Here is a 22208-nt window from a genome sequence, read left to right as displayed (position 1 = left end):
CCAGTGGGACCCAATGGTGGACTTCTACCTGCATTATTTTACAGGTCTATCGCACGCTCGCCACGTTTACTCCTGATTTGGTGGAGACCACCCAATGGTGGACTTCCACCTGCATTATTTACAGGTCCTATCGTACACTTGCCACGTTTACTCCTCATTTGGTGGAGACGCCTCTCTCTGTGACTCTCTCTCTCTCATTGTTAAGTGAAACATGGCTAGCTATCAGATTGAAGTCACAACATGTTCACTCGATATGAACATAATCGGATTTGGGTTTAAGTGGATTATGGAATATGCTTAAACGTGTATCTTCGGCACTAAAATTCAAAAATTTAATCATTAAAAAGTCAAATCAATCTTCAAATATTATTTATGTAAAAAATAAATCAAACATAAACATAAATTGTTTATTCGTCAAATTGCATCAAACAAATTGATGGCTGGTCATAAAAATGTTAACTTTACAAGAACTTTTCATTTGTATAATGTAATTATATAATTAAATGATTTTTGTTTACATTGATATTTTGTAGAGATTTTAAAGGTTGATTTGACTTTTTGATGGTTAATAAAAGAGTTGGATACACAATATGCACCTAAGTATTGTTTCTTTCTTTAAAATAGTCGTGTCATGTCTATAGTACATTGAAAGAGTGACATTTTTCATCATCAAATTTCCACATTAATTACTCGCTTTTTTTTCTTTTTTTCTTTTTTTCTTTTTTCTCACAGCGATAAGGTTTCACTCAAGGGTCGGAATTGGCCAAGAGTGGGGCAGCCCTTTTGTGAAATTTGGTGTTGTTCCATGTTACCAATGGGCCATCCCCTACTCCTGCAATTCAAGACGCCATAAAGCTCTCAGAGTTCTGTTTCTTTGTTTTCATCTTGCTGATGTGGGAAGTATTGGTCTACGGCAGATTTAAAGAGGACCTTTGACTATATCTGGTACTTGGGTTAGATAATTGGGGACCTTCTCAATTATGATTTTGCCAGCCTTTGGGAGTGACTACATCGAAGTATTCCCCTGTTGCTGTGGCTACTATATTGTAGTGGACTAGTGGTTGCTATCTTATTAACTGGGTTGTTATCTCTGTCGTGTGCATCTATTGTGTTGGTGAAGGTGTAGTGAGACAAGAAGCGAGGACTTTTTTTCTCGCTTATTCTCTACAGTTATATGTACATATTACCCTTTAGGAAATGTTTTTAGGCAGCGCATATTTAGTTAGGTTCGCGCTTTTGTTTCCTGCTTTCCAATTTTAGGGTAGAGGATTAACCACAATGGTGAATCCGGTGTACTTATATCTGTTGTACCTATCTAAATTGCTTATAAATGCAATTCCCTCCATCTTCTCAAAAAAAAAAAAAAAAAAGGGTCGGAATTGGCCCTATTTGCTCGAGTTCATATTCAATCAGTTCGGAGAGAGATTTTATTTTTTACTTCCGAGTCATCTTCCAACTGATATATATATATAATGGAAAATAGTTCAGATTCAAAACCATAGTGCGTCGAATTCAAAATTCTGATTACATGTACATAAATCAGAACCTAATGATGATGATGTTTCATATTTACAATATCAAGGAAAGGTGGCTTTGATGGCGCTGGCAATGCCAAGTCTCTTCGTATAAGCATTCGAATTACTGATGTCATGGTGGGACGTAACTCTGGTGATTCTTGAGTGCACAACAAACCCACCTGAACAACTCTTTTAATTTCTTCAGTGTCTTCAATCTTCATACTCTTATCGATAATTCGAGAAATCGTATTATTTTGGACATGGTGCCACACCTGTGTATTAGTAAACATCGAAGTTCTCAGAGGCAGATAGTATTACCTGATCCAAGATAAAATAGGCTATGAAAGGTTGGTAATTTGTTTGGAACTTACATCAGTGACTAAAGTTTGCAAAGGAATTTCGGGCTGAACATTAAAGAGATTTGGTAGTGTGAATAATATGTAATTACTTCAATACATTCAGAATGGTTTACAACGTTTTATATAACAAAGATGCTAATCCTATCCATAATTATAGGACTAACTATAGTAATACAAATCTCTTAATTAATATCGCAATAACGAAGACTCCAAATCATATGAGATTCCTTTCCTCAATAAACATTGTTGTTCCGATCGAACTCCACTGACGATTTCGATTTTCGAGTAAAAGAATCCCAAAGCTATACACATCAACCTTTTCGGTTAAACGTCCATGAGCTAGGTATTCAGGAGCAATGTATCCTCTACAAGCCATGCAGAGGATAGGACACGATCGTTGAGTTGTTATAAGAACTGTATAAATCAATGAATAGATCCCATTTTGTGAGAAGTTACTTACATTGTGCCAGCAATGAGAATGCTACTTAAGCTTGTGTTGGACGAATAAAACCATGCAAGACCAAAATCTGCAATTTTTGGTCTGTGTTTCAGGTCTAATAAGATGTTGCTAGCTTTGATGTCTCGATGAACTATTCTTACTGGACAGTCTTTTTGGAGGTACTCCAAACCTTCTGCTGTTCCTACAATTATTCCGAGCCGTTTCTTCCAGTCTAACACTCCCTTCTTCTCGTGGTCTTTCTTCCGTAGGTAGGTAGCAATGGCCACCTGCATTATTTACAGGTCCTATCGTACACTTGCCACGTTTACTCCTCATTTGGTGGAGACGTCTCTCTGTGTGACTCTCTCTCTCTCTCTGTTAAGTGAAAAATGGCTATCCGATTGAAGTCACAACGGACAGTTGAACATAACTCGATATGAACATAATCGGATTTGGGTTTAAGTGGATTATGGAATATGCTTAAACGTGTATATTCGGCACTAAAATTCAAAAATTTAATCATTAAAAAGGTCAAATCAATCTTCAAATATTATTTATGTAAAAAATAAATCAATATAAACATAAATTGTTTATTCGTCAAATTGCATCAAACAAATTGATGGTTGGTCATGAAAATGTTAACTTTACAACCAGGTTTCAAATTTCGGTTTCGGTACTTCAAATTTAGGAGAAAGTTTCGATTTCGGTAGAAATTTCGGTTAAAAATAAAGAAATCATATTAATTGCATTTATAAAATGATATTTTTGAATGAAACTTTTACATAGACTAAACTAACCTATAATAAACCTATTTACAATGTAGCCTCTCTAAAATTATACATTTATAATAGAATTGTGATATTTAATATGTATGAGTAATTAACTAGTACTGTAGACTGTAGTAGGTTGCTAAACTAGTGTTTTTATCTATATGTAATTATAATCGTGCTGTATGTTGATAATGTGAATGTGATTTAATTACTTCTTTTTTTTATGGATGGAACTCAGTTGAATTGTCATTGTTCCACAATATATAGATCGCTCAACCTTGACTAACTCAAACCTGACTAAATGGCGTACAAGTTGAATTGTTATTGTTCCACAATATATAGATCACTCAACCTTGACAAACTCAAACCTGACTAAATGGTGTACAAGTTGAATTGTCAATGACGTACAAGTTGAATTGTCAATGGCTTACAAGTTGAATTGTCATTGTTCCACAATATATAGATCACTCAACCTTGACTAAATGACGTACAAGTTGAATTTTCATTGTTCCACACTAAATGGCGTACAAGTTGAATTTGGACAATGCATATAAAAGCACCGTTTGAGTAATACTAGTCTTACCCAAAGTTTCAAATTTCGGTTTCGGTTTCGATTTCGGTACTTCAAATTTAAGAAAATTTCGGAAAAAGTTTCGATTTCAATTAAAAATAAAGAAATCATATTAATTGCATTTATAAAATGATATTTGTGAATGAAATTATGAAACTTTTACATAGACTAAACTAACCTCTAATAAATCTATTTCAATGTAGCCTCTCTAAAATTATATATTTATAATAGAATCGTGATATTTAATATGTATGAGTAATTAACTAGTATTGTAGTAGGTTGCTAAACTAGTGTTTTTATCTATATGTAATTATAATCGTGCTGTATATTGATAATGTGAATGTGACTTACTTTTTTTTTTATGGCTGGAACCCAGTTGAATTGTCATTGTTCCACAATATATAGATCGCTCAACTTTGACTAACTCAAACTTGACTAAATTGCGTACAAGTTGAATTGTCATTGTTTCACAATATATATATACAGATCACTCAACCTTGACTAACTCAACCTTGACTAAATGGCGTACAAGTTGAATTGTCATTGTTCCACACTAAATGGCGTACAAGTTGAATTTGGACAATCCATATAAAAGCACCGTTTGAGTAATACTAGTCTTGCCCAAAGTTTCAAATTTCGGTTTCGGTTTCGATTTCGATACTTCAAATTTAAGAAAATTTCGGAGAAAGTTTCGATTTCAGTTAAAAATAAAGAAATCATATTAATTGCATTTATAAAATGATATTTTTGAATGAAACTTTTACATAGACTAAACTAACCTCTAATAAATCTATTTACAATGTAGTCTCTCTAAAATTATACATTTATAATAGAATTGTGATATTTAATATGTACGAGTAATTAACTAGTACTGTAGTAGGTTGCTAAACTAGTGTTTTTATCTATATGTAATTATAATTGTGCTGTATATTGATAATGTGAATGTGATTTACTTTTTTTTTTATGGATGGAACTCAGTTGAATTGTCATTGTTCCACAATATATAGATCGCTCAACCTTGACTAACTCAAACCTGACTAAATGGCGTACAAGTTGAATTGTTATTGTTCCACAATATATAGATCACTCAACCTTGACTAACTTAACCTTGACTAAATGGCGTACAAGTTGAATTGTCATTGTTCCACAATATATAGATCACTCACTCAATCTTGACTAACTCAACCTTGACTAAATGGCGTACAAGTTGAATTGTCATTGTTCCACACTAAATGACGTACAAGTTGAATTCGGACAATGCATATATAAGTACCGTTTAAGTAATAGTAGTCTTACCCAAGGTTTCAAATTTCAGTTTCGATTTCGGTACTTCAAATTTAAGGAAATTTCGGAGAAAGTTTCGATTTCGGTTAAAAATAAAGAAATCATATTAATTGCATTTATAAAATGATATTTTTGAATGAAACTTTTACATAGACTAAACTGACCTATAATAAACCTATTTACAATGTAGCCTCTCTAAAATTATACATTTATAATATAATTGTGATATTTAATATGTATGAATTAACTAGTACTGTAGTAGGTTGCTAAACTAGTGTTTTTATTTATATGTAATTATAATTATGTTGTATATTGATAATGTGAATGTGATTTACTTTTTTTTTTATGGCTAGAACCCAGTGGGAGGCTTGGCCATTACGTATTTTTCATTAATAATTAGAAAAATACAACTTGGGGGGGGGGCGTAATACCAAAACCGTACCCCGTGAATGAAAATGAACAAGTACAACGAAAGCAATATAAAGTATTAAGAATAAGTGTTACTACGATGTGGTTTGATCCATATGGTTGAACTGCTTTCATTTAGTATCATACAATACTACTCCCAAGTACATGAATTTTGGAAATGATTTTGGTAGCAAATAAAAGCAAATAGGTTTTTTGTTGTATTCAACTTTATTGGAAAAAAAATCAAAATTTCATATTTTCTCTATGAAAATATGAGTAAAAAACTTCGTTTTCGGTGGCATACAAATTTCACAGAAATTTTGGAGAAATTTCGGACAAAATTTCGATATGAATTTTTAAATATATTTTGTGTGTAGATATTTCGGAAATTAAGAATTTCGCGGAAATGTACGGAAAATTTCAAAAAATTTCGGGAAACTCCTGACAGAAATGATATAGCATATGAATTTCGTTTTGGTACTTCCAAATTACGGAAATTTCAGTAGTTTCGGAGAAATTTGAAACCTTGCTTTACAAGAACTTTTCATTTGTATAATGCAATTGCATAATTAAATGATTTTTGTTAACATTGATATTTTGTAGAGATTTTAAAGGTTGATTTGACTTTTTGATGGTTAATAAAAGAGTTGGATACACAGTATGCACCTAAGTATTGTTTCTTTCTTTAAAATAGTCGTGTCATGTCTATAGTACATTGAAACAGTGACATTTTCATCATCAAATTTCCACATTAATTACTCGTTTTTTTTTTTTTTTTTCTCTCACAGCGATAAGGTTTCACTCAAGGGTCGGAATTGGCCCTATTAATTTGCTCAAGTTCATATTCAATAAGTTCGGAGAGAGATTTTATTTTTTACGTCCGAGTCATCTTCCAACTGATATATAATAGAAAACAGTTCAGATTCAAAACCATAGTGCGTCGAATTCAAAATTCTGATTACATGTACATAAATCAGAACCTAATGATGATGATGCTTCATATTTACAATATCAAGGAAAGGTGGCTTTGATGGCGCTGGCAATGCCAAGTCTCTTCGTATAAGCATTCGAATTACTGATGTCATGGTAGGACGTAACTCTGGTGATTCTTGAGTGCACAACAGACCCACTACCTGAACAACTCTTTTAATTTCTTCAATGTCTTCAATCTTCATACTCTTATCGATAATTCGAGAAATCGTATTATTTTGGACATGGTGCCACACCTGTGTATTAGTAAACATCGAAGTTCTCAGAGGCAGATAGTATTACCTGATCCAAGATAAAATAGGCTATGAAAGGTTGGTAATTTGTTTGGAACTTGCATCAGTGACTAAAGTTTGCAAAGGAATTTCGGGCTGAACATTGTTGTTCCGAACTCCACTGACGATTTCGAGTAAAAGAATCCCAAAGCTATACACATCAACCTTTTCGGTTAAACGTCCATGAGCTAGGTATTCAGGAGCAATGTATCCTCTACAAGCCATGCAGAGGATAGGACACGATCGTTGAGTTGTTATAAGAACTGTATAAATCAATGAATAGATCCGATTTTGTGAGAAGTTACTTAATTGTGCCAGCAATGAGAGTGCTACTTAAGCTTGTGTTGGACGAATAAAACCTTGCAAGACCAAAATCTGCAATTTTTGGTCTGTGTTTCAGGTCTAATAAGATGTTTCTAGCTTTGATGTCTCGATGAACTATTCTTACTGGACAGTCTTTTTGGAGGTACTCCAAACCATCTGCTGTTCCTACAATTATTCCTAGCCGTTTCTTCCAGTCTAACACTCCCTTCTTCTCGTGGTCTTTCTTCCGTAGGTAGGTAGCAAAAAGCCAAAAAGTAATAGAGGCGTTAGAGATGAAGCAATTGAGACTTAGTTACTAGCTCTTTTAACATTTTGAATCTCATACTAAAGTTACCACTGCAGTTAATATTTCAAGCTGGCTTACCAAATAATATAAGGTCGAGGCTTCTGTTTGCTAGGAATTCGTAGATAAGGAAACAGCTGATGTTGGTGAAGCAGCAGCCAAGGAAGCGAACCAAGTTCTTATGTTGAGCTTTGCTAATGATATGAATTTCATTGTACACCTCTTGAGTTTGGGTTTTTCCGGTTATGAACAAACGTTTTATAGCAATTTCTCTACCATCATGTAAAGTGCCCTGCTCGGATGCACAGTAGGTTAACAACTGTCAAGTAGATTCAAGGAATTAAATATTGAAAAACTGAAATTAAGTACCTTAAATACTTTACCATATGCTCCTTGACCAAGCTTATGGGCTTCATCGAAGCACTCGGTTGCTTTCACTAGTGTTGAGTACTTAAAATTCTGGAACTCTGAGCTTTGGTTAAAAACTGCTATCTCTCTCTCCTTTCCCTTAGCTGCCATAAATTACAGGAAGATGACAATATATATATATATATATATCGGTTAAATGTCAACAACTCATTTGGTGGACTATCAGATATATAACTTCTATATGAGAGAAAATGAAGAACGATATAAGAGTTGGGATTGTGATTTTGTATCATTTATTTCTCAACATTACCATTTGATTTTCTCTGGTGACGTATTCGTCTATAAGTAGATTTACCCGCACAAATTCCGAGCATAATAATAAGACTAAAAAAGAATATTTACCAAAAATATACGACCCTTTCTTAAATGGACCCTATCGCGGACGAATCAAAAAAGGGTTTTCACTCTCAATTAAAAATGAAATTTCTAAAAAAAATTATATAGAAAAATTTTTGATAAATAAGATTCATAGTATCCTTCTTATTATTAATCGCCTAGAATTTGAACAGAAACTAAATCCATTTGATAGAAAAACATGCGCAAAGCAAATGGATTATTTATTGAACTTAATCAATGAATTTGCTGTAAAATCAAGTTTCAATTTTAAAAGACCTTTTTTAGTTCCCGAACACGAACAAGTAAGAATTGATTCAGAAGATAGAATAAAAATTTTTAATTTTTTATTTGATGCAGATACAGCTCTTCCCAACGAGAAAACAATAAAAAAAAAATCTATTGCACTAAAAGAAATAAATAAAAAAGTTCCTCGACATATGAGGCAGTCTTTAGTGCAGATTCTACAAATCAGTTACAAGAGATTAGCAAAACATAATATAAGAAAGGCATGCATTACGTACTATCTTGATTCGGCATGTATATAAAATCTTCAAATAAACAAACCTTTGATTTCGAGGGCTCGAGGGTTATTGCCAAAGTCATAATCAGAGTAACGTAAAACGCAGCCAGAATTGAGCACACGGCCCTCAGACGATGGCAAGCATGAAATTGCACGGTTGGCTGCATTTTCTACACATGAAGAACACTTACTACTGTCTAGACTCCTCCAGCAATTAGCCATAGCAAACACTGTAAAACCATTTGAGCTATTTTTGGCGACTGCAAATCCATCATTAGGCTCAGCCAACTTCACAAGTTTTTTTATCACTTTCTCTGCTGTTTGGTTAAATTTCTGATTGAACTCGGCATTGTCGCTGCAATGCTATAGTTTCCACCCATTTCCCAAGAGGAAAGGAATTAATTGCTGAATGAAGAAAATATATTCATCATAAGGCTTTGAAGCCGCTATCATAACCCCATGAGGAAAGAGGAAAGTTACCTTGAAATCTTTATCTTGGAATGTCTCATCAAAGAAGCTGTAATTTTCAGCCCTTATAAAGCAACCATCAAATAAAGCACGACCTCATGTGTTAGGAAGGCAACCAGCCAAGGCATGCTTACTCAAATCATAGCACGTCTTACATTCATTGACCGAAAGATCTGTCATGCATTGCGCCAACATATAAAGCCGGTCAGGAGGCTCACCCTCTTCCGCAGTCCCAAAGTTGTTACGGAGCATTTTTTTATCCATCTCAGCCACCACCTTGTTGAAGGTAACATGGTAACTTGCTGTATGAATTGCACGCGTATGGCTGCATGCGCGGGCAACCAACTCTGTTCGAGGGTCTCCAAAGACCAAGTGTATGAGAGAAATGATGAGGAGCAAAACCAAGGACGTCAAGGACTCCGTGGCCGCCATGAAAATGGCTAGCGGAGGAAGAGAAGGGCAGGTGCATGTTGATTTACATTATTTGTTATGTTTGTGTTGGCTTAGCCTGTAAATGAGGTTGAAATATGGGGGACGGACTAACTAATATTGATTCAACTGAAGAGTGCTGACCAGGGATGCTAGTCTGTTGCCTTGGGCTGGTTGCTCTTCTGTTTTCTTTGCTAGTTGCTATACATACCCTCTTTCATATCTGCCAGGTCATCGATATAACTATAACACGACCACCAAAAAAAAAAATTGAGCTTCAATCTACCCAAATTGTAAACCATCAGATTTACCAGACACATTTGATTTCCGTAAATATGCACCATTTGATTCAATGCCTTGGATAAGATTACTGAAGATATGCCTACATTGATAGGAAGAGAAAACTGAGCATTTGGTTCTTCCATTATTTTTGCCCACCCAAAAAAATGCCTTTAAAGGCAGCCAGCTAACGCTATTATACATCAGTCATAAATAGAAACCATAATTTACAAAATGGTTACATGTCAAGGGCACCTAACTAATCGAGACATCAATGTCAATTTGGGAAAATTGTGGTGACTGTTAAAACACGCAGCTGTTCCACTGCCAACACCTCAAAAACGCTTGGTATACTATCTCATATTGAGAGCTACCATTCCCGAAATGTACTCCAATCATGCCGTAACTTCCAACCGGCTTATATGAAACATTCAATGCTTAACCCTCTGCACTTCTTCTTGGAATTTACTCAGGTCACTGCCACCAGAGTTCTTCAAGGCAATTATCTTGACAGTCATCATCTACATGACACGTAAAAGAGTGGCTTATACGATGCTATTCATCATCCACCAAAGACATTACCGGAATCCCCTTGCTAGAAAAACTAACACACTCAACTCGCAACTCATCGTTGACATCAAAGTCCTTCTTAGCATTGGCCTGCATTGAAAATAACAAGGTTAGTAAGTACATTTCTTTTAAAAAGGAAAAAGTCTTGCCAATCATCTTAAAGCAAAAGATGGATTCCGATCACAGGTAATTGCATGTTGCATTTTTTCAATCCTCCCTTTGAGGTGAGAAAATAAGATGATTGAGAAACTAGAGTTCTTACTGCTTCCATATGATACACTAGTTTTCCCACAAGTGTAAGGCGTGGAAAAGAATCCATCAAAAAGGAAGAGTAAGGAAGATGTTAATCCTATATATGCTGAGAGCCTTAAAGATAGATAAGTAACTGACTTGGAACACTCAAGGAAAGCTCAGGAATTCACTGAAAGAACAAACCAGGTGTGACTTGAATAGTTAATTTGGATACAGGACATTGAGAGACTGGATGAGTGGCAAGGCAACAACATATGGAAATGTCAGAAAGATGGAGGCTGCTTTAGACAGTAGATCGTATGAGAAGACAACAAAGTAGACCAAGACTGATGGTGCTAGGAAGACAATATTCTACACCCAAAAGGCTAAGATTCTAAGAATAATACTATAAAGGGAGTGGGAGTAAATAATGGAAAGGGTCTATTTATCACTACACAAAAAAAAAATGTCATTTAAAAAAAAAAGATGACACGTACCTCAAACCGATACATTCCTCGAAGTCCCCCACCCAGATCAAGCACCAGCCCACCTGTGCGGACCTGATAAACCTTGGCAGTAACCTTTGTTCCTAGCTTCAGACTTTTTGCAGTTACAGGGTCTTCCTTGTTACTCAAATCATTACTAGAGTGGTTTTGGGATGCAATATTGTGTTCCTTCTCATCTTTATCTCGTTCCTTTTGTAAGAAAGATTTTGATGTCTTAGGAGTAGTTTGAACAGTCTTGCGCTCTGGTTTCAAACCACCAATGGGTTCAGAAGTAGTTTTAGAATTTTGAACAAAACCAGTAGATCTTTCCTCCTCGTCGCACTCTTCAGCACTTCTGACTAGAACTGGTGGACGAGAGGAAGTAGAGGATTTCATTGCATTAACTTCATATTTACTCACTGGCAATTCCTTAGACAAAGGGCTATGCTTTTCTTCGCCACTAGACACATCTCCAGCAGCTGCCCAAACACTAGGAGCTTGTTTCATAGATGGAACAGATTCCACAGCCAAATTCTTTGTCTGAGATTGTGGTCGAGGTAATGTAGCTTTCAGGGACAACTTAATGTTACCACGTACATCCTGGCCTATGCACATCAAAGAGAGCTGCTGGCCTACAGATACTACATCTGAAATCCGTGACACCTGATAATATAAAAGAACTATAGAAGTCAGAAAGAAATAAATTATACTAGAAAGAGAATACCTCGTCTAATGTAGAGTTGATCTATCAACTTTTCATGCACAAGATGCAGTAAAAAAAATGATTTTTGAGATACATCTATAATACCTGCTGTTCTACAAAGAACAGGACTTGAAACAAGCAAACAATGAGCAGTACAAATCAATCTAGAGAAGGCGTAGAAAGGAATCAGTACTGTAAACCCACAGCATTTCTGCTACATACCGGTTCATGTGACAACTCAGAAATGTGTAGAAGGCCTTGTTGCCCTCCATTAAACTCCACGAATGCACCATATTCTTTGATTGAAGCTACAGTCCCTTTATAGATCCCACCAATTTCAATTTCACGTCCAAGTACAAAATCAACCTGAAGTACAGAATAAATCCACAATAGACTTAAACAGAGCAAAGTAAACACTCAGCAACATGACCTCACAACTAGCCAAAAGAAAATGAAAAAATACAGGAAGGTTATTCCCTACTTGCTCTAATTATATAGTTCTACAGAATTGCAATTTTGATTAGTAGCACCAATAAGTTCAACCTCTTCATTTGATCTAGCAATAAAATCAGGTCCAATAAACCATGGGAAGCTCATGATCTGAAAGCATAATCTTGCTTCTTCCCTCTCTTTGTTGTGGGAGCCTAGGGCAAAGGAAATTGTAAGTTCTATATTACTTTGGCTGTAGGAGGGGTTTATAAAAAGGTCAATATCTATTCCTTTCAGAAGAGCTAGGGGGTACTCGGGGATCCATCAGACTTCTAGAGCTTTCAATAGAATCCAAGAGCCACAGAAGACCAGTATTTTAACCACCAAGAAATGTATTAGCTAATTGAGTTACAAATACCTTTTCGAGTACTTTGTCCATTGCAGATTGATTCTTAGCAACTATGGTGAGTGTTCCATCACTTACAGAGATCCGTGTACCTGAGGGTGGCAATACAGTGTGAACAAGGATGTCAATGTAAAACAGTAAATTGCACCATGAAGCAGTTTCATCAGCAAAGTTTTTTTTTTTTTTTTTTGGGGGGGGGGGGGGGGGGGGGGGGCGTTGGAGGGGGGACAGTATACTGTTAATAGTATTATATATATGGTGAGAGAGAGAGAGTGAACATTCTACTGATAATAGTATTCTCCTCAGCCTCGCATGGATATATACACAATGTGTGCATGTGTTATTTACTTATTTTGAAGTGAAACATTACATAACTTGACCAAACCAACAATGCTCAAAGATCACCTTGATATAGCAAACTAATCCTACATGGTAGAACAACCAAACCTGAATAAAGATGCAGTATGAGGACCATAACTACCCATTGAAAAGGTTCAATAGTTTCTATTATCTGCAGACATTCACATGTTTGAACTAGACTCTCTAATCTCTACTATTACATAAATTATAACAAAGAATCCCACCTGTTTCGTCTTCTATTTTTCTTTTAAGAGCACCCAGAGGCCCAAGCAAGTGACGAAGTGCATCATTGCTGTACTTCAACGTAGCTGAAACATCAATCATAACCTTTCAGAATCAACAAACCATATATTTTCTAAGGCCTCATTTGTTTCATGGATTTGAGGCTTTGGAAATGGGAAATTATATTTTTGTTCTCATGTTCAGTAAGTGCAAGATTGGGAAAAGACTCCTGCTACAAGGAAAAAGAGGGCATAATTGGACCCTCCAGTCCCCTTGGGGTTTCTTTCCCCTTCTCCTTTACTAGGACTGAAATGCTCCTCTTAATATAGCTCATATGGGACTCTTGGTTTCTCATCCCCTTGGGAAAACCAAAGGAATAGAAATCTCCAAGAGCTCCACTCCACAAACCAAATGAGAACAAAGCAAAAACAACCAAAGTTGAGAACTGAACCTAATCGAGGAGAATTTCTATCATCTTGAGTGCGTGGTGCACTGATCTCTCTCTCCATGTGATCAAGAATTTGGATACGACCTTTACGTGCCGCCTCCAAGCTTTCACAAACAATATCTAAAGGAATTCCAGCAGGTTTTATATCCAACTGAATTGCGGTGATTCCATCTTGCGTGCCAACAATTTTGAAGTCCATGTCCCCCAAATGATCTTCCAGACCCTAAAGATATCAAATATATTTCTAAGTCAACCAAAAATAAAAATTTAAACATAACTGTAGGTATAATTCTTGAAATCTTGAATCAAAAACCACAAGCTGCAGTTGAGAGTTGCAACTATAAAGATCATGACAAGTGAAGGTTCACATTAGCAGTTAAAGACTTCAGCATTCATTCATATTGAGAAACAGAAACTACAGACTATTTTCAGAAAGCCATCATGTGGAACACAAAACTCAACATTAAGCCCTGTAAATCTCACCAGAATGTCAGTCAATATACGGTATTCCTTTATTGTGCCAGTTGATTGATCAACTTCACTAACAAGACCTACGGAGACACCAGCTACATGTTTGCGCAGTGGAATGCCAGCATCCATCAAAGCCATACTGCCTACAGACAAGATATTACTTGCATGTTATGGTAGAATATAGTATTCATAATCGTGCATATTCTGAAGATTAAATAAAGAGACATGACATGGAATACAAAAAATGAATCAAAAGTCATAGTAATTCTGTATTCTACAAAAGATATATAAGAAAGTAAGAAACAAGTTTGCAAGGTAATAAATAGTTATATACATTGAAACATTGGAAAATAGCTACTGTAGCAGTAAAGAGAGTACCTCCACAGACAGAAGCCATAGATGTTGAACCATCAGAAGCCATTACTTCAGAATTGATACGAACAGTGTATGGAAAGTCATCTTCAGGAGGTAACACAGCAAGCAGAGCTTTTTCCGCAAGAGTTCCTACATATCGTTACCAAACCAAACTACAGTGTTTAACTTGTTTAGCAACTATTATCTTTCTATTTTGTCTATGCAATGCAAAACTTCTCAGTATTATTGAGCATCTAAACAGACATCTTGGAAATCTAATCAGGAACAAAACGATAACCACAACCTAATTTCCTAAATAGTCTGACGATAGGTTGTAAAAATGGAACACTAAATGCTTTTATGCAAACCTATGACAGATTTTTGCTTAAGGTTTAATATGCTATTAGATAGTACTGTTACTTCAATAATTAAAGATAGTTTCAAATCAAGGATGACGTCCAAATAAAGTTTTGCAGCCATCAGACCCCAAAATAGGATAGAGTAACACAATAAATTAACTAAATAGCACCTAGAGATATACATCTATGACAATCTTAAAAGTTTAGGAATGTGATCTCAAACTCACATCCCCAGGCAAACCACATTCAATTATTTAAAAAGTATAAGCCTCACCAGTTCTAACTATTGCCTTTAGGAATGGGCTTTAGAAAACATATATGTAGTGTGGGCATTCAATTTAGAGGAACTAGGTATCCGTGCAGTTGGATAACAACAAATAAATATTTATAGTCAGACGACGTAAACAAAATCTTGTTTAACTAATCACTGTGCTCCTATTCAAAAGGTAGGTAATAATTACCATGACCAACTTCACGCCTGTTCAAGCCACCATGTTTACCGACCTCATTTATACAGAATGGGGGGAAACTGTAGTGAAGCATGAAGCGCTTTGATGGGGGGCCCACCACAGATTCCAAGCGTTGTGCATCGCCAGGTGCCCCAAGTGTTACGGTACAGAGTACCTGTATATAACGCCATATATGTACCAATAGTTGGAACCAAGTTTTAAACAGAGCAAAGACCAGTACTATTAAAATGTACTGACCTGCGTGTCTCCACGAGAAAAAAGTGATGATCCATGCAACATAGGCAAATTACCAGATTCACAGTACACAGGCCTAACTTCATCCAGTCGCCTCCCATCAAGTCTTGATCCTTCCGCAATTATTCTTCTACGGACAACCTAATATTTAATTATTTATCATTAAATATATAAGAACTTAACTCTCAAAAATATCAGAACCAAAAGAAAAAGTATATATATATATGTGTATGTATGAACGCATATTTTTGAATGCATGTGTGTAAAACAAAATAATACAACTAAAAAATAAAGAAACTAAGCCGACAGCCTAAAGAAACTCTAACTGCCAAATTCAGACAAATGTATCCCCCATAATCAATTTCCTAAACTCCATTTTCTGTTTATCACATGATAGGTAGCACCACTTATCTAGAAGATACAATCACAAATGTCCAGGTTTCTCTAAACAAAGATATATCTGATGTGAAATATACACAGATGTATAACTATGGGAAGTAAAGCAAGATAAAAACTAAGTGTAAGTGAATAGCTATCATCAGTGATCAGTGAGACCTATAATTCTAGAAATTTATAACAAAATCAAATATATCCAAGTCAGTATAAATTTAAGTTTCATATGGATGATATTAATCAAGCTACTGCAGTCAGATTAGGTTCATTTTGGCATGGCTTACCTTTTTCCTCACTGTGTCTACTGCTTTCGGTAAGAGTCTCAAGCTTTCTTCATCACATTCTCCTTCAAGTGCTTTTCTCACATCTTGCGCAATATTCTCCAGGGCTTCTCCACGTTCAAACTGGGTGTTAAAGTTTTCCACACATATGAAACACCAGATTAGATTCCATACAGAAGTGCCATGCATGCAGAAAGAGAGACATTTATGAAATAAATGTGTCCAAAAAATGATGATATGCACCTTTCCATACTTAGGATCAGTGAAAACTTCTTCTATGGGAGCTTCTGCCAATTGGGCGACTTTTTCCAATGTTCTCTCCAGCATCAGTGACAATTTATATTCCTTCTTATGCTTGCCAGCTTTAGCAGCCAGTCTGATTTGAGGTTCAAGATATTTAACTGCCTGTGTGATCAAAATCCAGTTCCTTAATAGAACTCCATTAAAAAACAAACTTCAAATAATACTGGTTGCAGGTCTCAACACTTACTTCAGGATGAGCCAATCTCATCCCAGCTTCTAGATCTTTTTCTGAAATCTCACGAGCTTGCACATCAATCATTAACGTTTTGTCCCTTGTACATGCATACACTAAGTTGAGATCACTTAAGCTAAGCTGCATTGTTACCAATTAAGTACTCGAATTAGATGCTGATAATAATGTAAGTAAGAAACAATATCTGCTACAGACAATTGAAAGGAAAAAATTGACATTAAGCATCACCTCATCCATAGTTGGGTTAACAATAAACTTCCCCTCGATCCTCCCAATGCGAATCATTCCAATGGGGCCTGCCCACGGAATGTCTGATAACATAAGAGCAGCAGATGTAGCATTAGCTGCCATTACATCTGGATCTTGCTTTCCATCAGAAGAAAGAACACTCGCCATCACCTACATTAATCACACATTCAGAGACAACATGTAGACAACAATTTCAACGTATGAGTGCCCATCAAACAAGCCCAAACAGTAACACCATACCTGAACCTCATGAAAAAATCCTGCAGGAAACAACGGACGAATCGGCCGATCAATCAAACGACCACACAAGAGCTCACGCTCTTTCGGTGCACCCTCCCTTCTCATGAATGTGTTTGGTATAATACCTTGCGCAAATTGCTTCTCTTGATAATCAACCTTTCAACACGTAAAAACACCAAAATCCAATAAGAACCACAACAATGAGTTACCAAAACCTCAAACTTCAAAACAAAATCCAACACTTTGTACCTCACTGAAACTTTAAACTATGAAAGAATTACAGTATTATACAAATGTACGGTAAATTTCGAGACACAAAGTGAGGAGTAAAAACCCCAAAATTCAATAAGAACCGCAGCATTGAACTACTAAAAACTCAAACTTTAAGCCCCAAATTATCGAAGAATTAGAGAAATATCGAGATGTAAGGTAAATTAGAGACCTACAGTGAGAGGAAAAACCCCCCAAATCCAATAAGAACCGCACATTGTGGCACTGAGCTACTAAAAACTCAAACTTTAAACCCAAATCCAACACTTTTTACCTCACAAACACTTTACACTATCAAAGAATTAGAGTAATAAAGAAATGTACAGTAAATTAGAGACAGTAAAAACGCCAAAATTCAATAAGAACCCTAAAAACTCAAACTTTAATCCCCAATTCCAAGAATTTTTTACCTCACTGAAACTCTAAATTACCGAAGAAGTAGAGTAATTACAGAGATGTAAGGTTTAAAAATCAGAGACATACGGTGAGGGGTAAAAAGTCTTTAACGGCGTCACCCTTGGCGGAGCAGACGGTGGAGAGAACTCTGGTCTCGTCCATGCCCAAAACGACGGCGCCGTTAGCGAAACGTGCGATCTTTCCGGTCTCGAGTGTGATGAGGCGCGATCCGATCTCGAATTGTTCTGTGAAGGTTTCGAGAAGCTTGGTTCCGGGGAAAGTACGGGTTTCGGGTTCGGGTTCGGGTTGAGAGTGGGAGGAGAAGCCCATGCGGCCGCTGCAGATGGTGCGGAAGCGTAGGGATCGCCATGTGAGGAAATGAGGGAGGTGGTGGACGAGTGGGTTGGCGCGGTGGGCCACGGAGGCCATGGGCGGTTGTGGAAATGTGAGAGAGAGAGAGAGAGGGTGTGTGTGAGGGTTTAGGGTTTAAGAGATTTAGCGCGAAGAAGAAAGAGGCTGGGAAATAAGAGGAGTGGGGTTTTGGATTCGGTGCAACGCAGTACACCCACTTCTTTTTTCTTTTCTTTTTTCTGGCCAATAGCTGACTAGTTTATTAAGTGATTGGTTGGATTATGGAAAACAAATTATGAAATGGGGCTGAACAATTTTGAGAAAGGCCAACATCATCTGGAGATGAGATTGTTGTTTTATTTTTGGGAAAAAAGAGGTGTGGACTTTGGACCCCTAGCTAAGTTGGGAGGCGTGAAATGATGGTGTTGTTAGCGAAATAAGCGAGCGAGCTTTCCGGTTTCGAGTGTGAATAAGTGTACGTTATTGGATGTTGATCACTCTTTTATGAAAGTTGGGAGAATCTTCAATCATGGAAAAGGGATTTTGGGTTCAGGTTTGAGTTTGAGTTGGTTCTGCTACAAGTCTACAACTGAGGCCCCGTTTGGGATTGCTTCGCTTTTTAAAAAATCAGCTTTTGTTCAAAATTTTAAATTTTATTGTGTTTGGTAAATAAATAAAAAACAGCTTTAATTGAAAGTTATAGGTCACTGGCAGCAGATTTTAGAAGCAGCCTAGAGGTTGCTTTTAGAAGCTGCTGTGGATCAAAACACACTCTGCAGTTATTTTATGTACTAACAGCACTTTTAAAAATATTATTTACCAAACACGAAATTGTTTTAATTCACAGCTGATTATTTTCACAACACAGCAGCAGCAGTTTTTTTTTAAAAGTCACAGCAATCCCAAACTAGCCCTGAGACAAGAAGTCCATATAGCCGTTGCAAATGGTACGAAATCCTAAGAATCGTCATGTGAGGAAATGAGGGACAGTGTTGAGAAGTGGATTGGCTCGGTGGACTAAGAAAGACGTAGTTGTTTGGCTCCAATTTTGCTGCAGCTGGTCAACAGTCTCTTTTCTGCGCGGGCGTGCCAGCACCGTTCGGGTGCGGTCGTCGGGGGTGTCCCTTGACCTGACTTCTTTCAAGCAATTGTGGACGAGGAGAGCACCAACCTCGTCGGGGGATTCTTTGTGCCTCGTGGCGAGGACTTTTGCTGAGCTTCTTGAAATTCACAATCGATACTCGATGTTGTAGATCGAGCAGAGCGAGAACCACCGGGAAGTGAGGAGAACTTGCTAAAGCGTGACTTTAGCTTGGCTGAGTTGCTAGGGCGTTACCCTTGCTTGGCTGGTTCTGTAACCGTTGTGGTCGCGGCACTACCGTCGGCTCCCGAGGAGACTAGGACCGAAGCACGTTGACAGAGGGTTTGGTGGCACTGAAAGTCGGCTTCTGAGAAGACTAGGACTAGGAGTGTGATCACCGGGAAGTATTGAGATCTTGCTAAAGCGTGACTTTAGCTTGGCTGGGTTGCTAGGGCGTTACCCTTGTTTGGCTGGTTCTGTAACCGTTGTGGTCGCGGCACTACCGTCGGCTCCCGAGGAGACTAGGACCGAAGCACGTTGACAGAGGGTTTGGTGGCACTGAAAGTCGGCTTCTGAGAAGACTAGGACTAGGAGTGAGATCACCGCTAAGAGAAAGAGAAAGAGAGGGAGAGGAGTTGCTCTTAGAGAGGTTTGCTCTAGAGAGAACTTAGATCATCTTAGAGATGTTGTTGTTGTGTTGTGAATGGGTGATTTAGAATGAGAAGAGAAGGTGTTTATATAGGGAAGAAAAAGAAGAGTGAAATGATGAGTGGAAGAAAAATAATGAAAGTGGAATATGAAAGTGATTTGTAAAATATGGAAAAGATAGAGAAATGATGAAATGAAAGCAAGGCATGAAGGTGTAGAAACATGGAAGTGATGATGATCTATTAAAGAGATTGTCTTGAAAAATATATCCAAGGAAAAGAAGAAAAGCATCTAGCTTTCTTCATGTGGGTAGGAAACATGAACATGTGAATATTGAGCTGGTTTTAGGTCAGTTTCTGCCCCTTTATTCCTTCAATTATTTCTCCAACAAGACTTCATTATATTCCTTCGACTTCTTCATATGAAATGTTCCACTATGAGTGTAGATCACCCTGGTAAAATTTCAGATTTTTATTCCATGTGGTTGGGCCGAAAATGCTGCTGGACCTCTTACAGGTCCAGTTTTCCAGTTTTGCTTCTGTAGAAAATTGGGCTGATTGTTTGAAGGCCTTCCACTCAACAAAAGTTCTTGCACTCTTCATAAGAAATGATCCTTGGGCTGTCTAGAATGGATCTGGAAAGTTTCAGCACATTTCGATTTCATTTGGTTAGTCTGCCACCCCTCCTTCCTTGTCTAGCTCGGTTTTTCCTAGCCGAAGTAGGAAAATATGCTAAAGTTGACTTGTCATACTTCCATAGTAGGCTTTATTTAGCCTCTAAATATATATTTCGAGCTTGTCGACAATATATAGCTTGAGCCACTGATATTGGCTCAATTTCTCCAAGACGTGCCTTGTCAGGCCAAAATGTTCATTTTGGGTCCAAACATTGCCCCCCAGACCTCGAAGTCAAAGGTCTTCGTCTTGACTGAAGAGGTCTTGAATCAGCACTGCTCTTATTGTCACGCCCCCAAATCCAAGGCCAATATTGTACTGAAATATGGCTCGTGAATTTGTGACGTGAGTCAAAACGAATAAAATTTTCTTCTTGAATAAGTCAATAGAAAGTAAAAGAAATTATATACATGTCTGAATAGTACTTTTATTAGGAATTGAAATTATTATTTTTACAATACTGAAGTTGAACAAAATATTTCTCTTGAGATAGTAATAGAAAAACATTCTTTTATCTAGTAGGTTCATCCCGTTTCCCCAAGCATTTACTCAATACCTGAAAACAAGAAGGTGTAGCATCATGAGCAACACAAGCCCAGTAAGTACACAACTTACATTCTTATATTAATGTGTCTAATAAGAAATCAAATATGGACAACCAATTCAAAATGTACCAAGAACCATTTATATGTTCATACGAATTCTTAAATATGTATATGTATACACACAATACACACACACATATATACAAATATATTCATCCGTGTGAATGGTTTATGAGACTGGTAATAAATCACATAATCACATCTCCTTATTGAACCAACAATTATTGCAGCATTAATATGAAATAACCTCAAAGCAATGCATGCTCGATTCTCTTTTCACTTAGCACCATAACATATTGATAATATATCGCAAATAGATATTTGATCAAAATAATATAAGTACACTTCTCTTCATAGTGAATTTTCGGATTAACTGGTAACGAATCATTAATCCACGTACTAGGGTATGTCTACTATACCCAAAGCACGGGTAAGCCGTAGCATACTGAGGACACTACCAAAGTATGTATACCCAAGGTCGGCTACTTCCTTCCTATGAGTATAATAGTGCACTATCTATAGGGACTAGGGCCCAGGCTTAACGTCTCATAACACCAAAACACATTTACCAGTAATTCACTTAAGCACGGGGTAGTACTAATCACCCGGCTTCACAATTGTACTTCTCAAACATAATCAAATCCACAAAATACAATCTTTATGAATTATAGATCGTAATATATATGCATATGTACACACACATATAGAGACATATACTTAGGAATAATTTCATATGAAAACATATGTAACATAATTGTATAACACAAATAAGTAAATTCACTAGAAAACAACATAATAAAATAAATAAGCTTATACATAATTGAAATCAAGTAAAATAATAAAGCACAAGCATTAAATGAGTAACTATACACAATTAATAAGCTTGTAAATAACTGAAATAAAGTAAAATAATAAAGTACAAGCATTAAATAAGTAAATATACAGAATTTAACAAAATTATATTATAGTTAGTATTTCAGTTCTTATGTCCAAATCCATTGAAGTTCATCATCCGTGTTCATGTTTCTCCGATTAGAGTCATCAAACTTCAAAATATGTTATATTGTCCATCACAAGTCCGAATTAGTCAAATGAGTACACCAT

General features: G+C 36.6%; 1 protein-coding gene across 1 annotated transcript; it reads right to left on the bottom strand.

The window, feature by feature from the left end:
* Positions 1–9761: 9761 nt before the first annotated feature.
* LOC133726603 (polyribonucleotide nucleotidyltransferase 2, mitochondrial) lies at positions 9762–18256 on the bottom strand. Its single transcript, XM_062154185.1, has 16 exons — positions 17833–18256; positions 17080–17235; positions 16819–16989; positions 16585–16710; positions 16338–16499; positions 16098–16217; positions 15424–15561; positions 15178–15340; positions 14382–14507; positions 14016–14146; positions 13536–13755; positions 13087–13170; positions 12515–12594; positions 11890–12033; positions 10977–11627; positions 9762–10338 (listed from the first exon to the last, which is right to left on the bottom strand). The coding sequence occupies exons 1-16, from the start codon at positions 18172–18174 to the stop codon at positions 10234–10236; spliced, it is 2919 nt and encodes a 972-aa protein (XP_062010169.1). The 5' UTR covers positions 18175–18256; the 3' UTR covers positions 9762–10233.
* Between the last annotated feature and the right edge of the window lie 3952 nt (positions 18257–22208).

The sequence above is a fragment of the Rosa rugosa genome, chromosome 1, assembly GCF_958449725.1.
Source record: "Rosa rugosa chromosome 1, drRosRugo1.1, whole genome shotgun sequence".
NCBI lineage: Eukaryota > Viridiplantae > Streptophyta > Magnoliopsida > Rosales > Rosaceae > Rosa > Rosa rugosa.
This window is presented reverse-complemented; position numbering and strand designations above follow the sequence as displayed.

Excerpts from the sequence above, each read along its gene's own strand:
- LOC133726603 (XM_062154185.1), bottom strand. The coding sequence starts at position 18,174 with ATGGCCTCCGTGGCCCACCGCGCCAACCCACTCGTCCACCACCTCCCT. Across the intron at positions 14,147-14,381 it reads TATGGCTTCTGTCTGTGGAG|GCAGTATGGCTTTGATGGAT; the intron begins GTACTCTCTTTA and ends TCTTGTCTGTAG. Across the intron at positions 13,171-13,535 it reads TAGAAATTCTCCTCGATTAG|CTACGTTGAAGTACAGCAAT; the intron begins GTTCAGTTCTCA and ends TTGATGTTTCAG.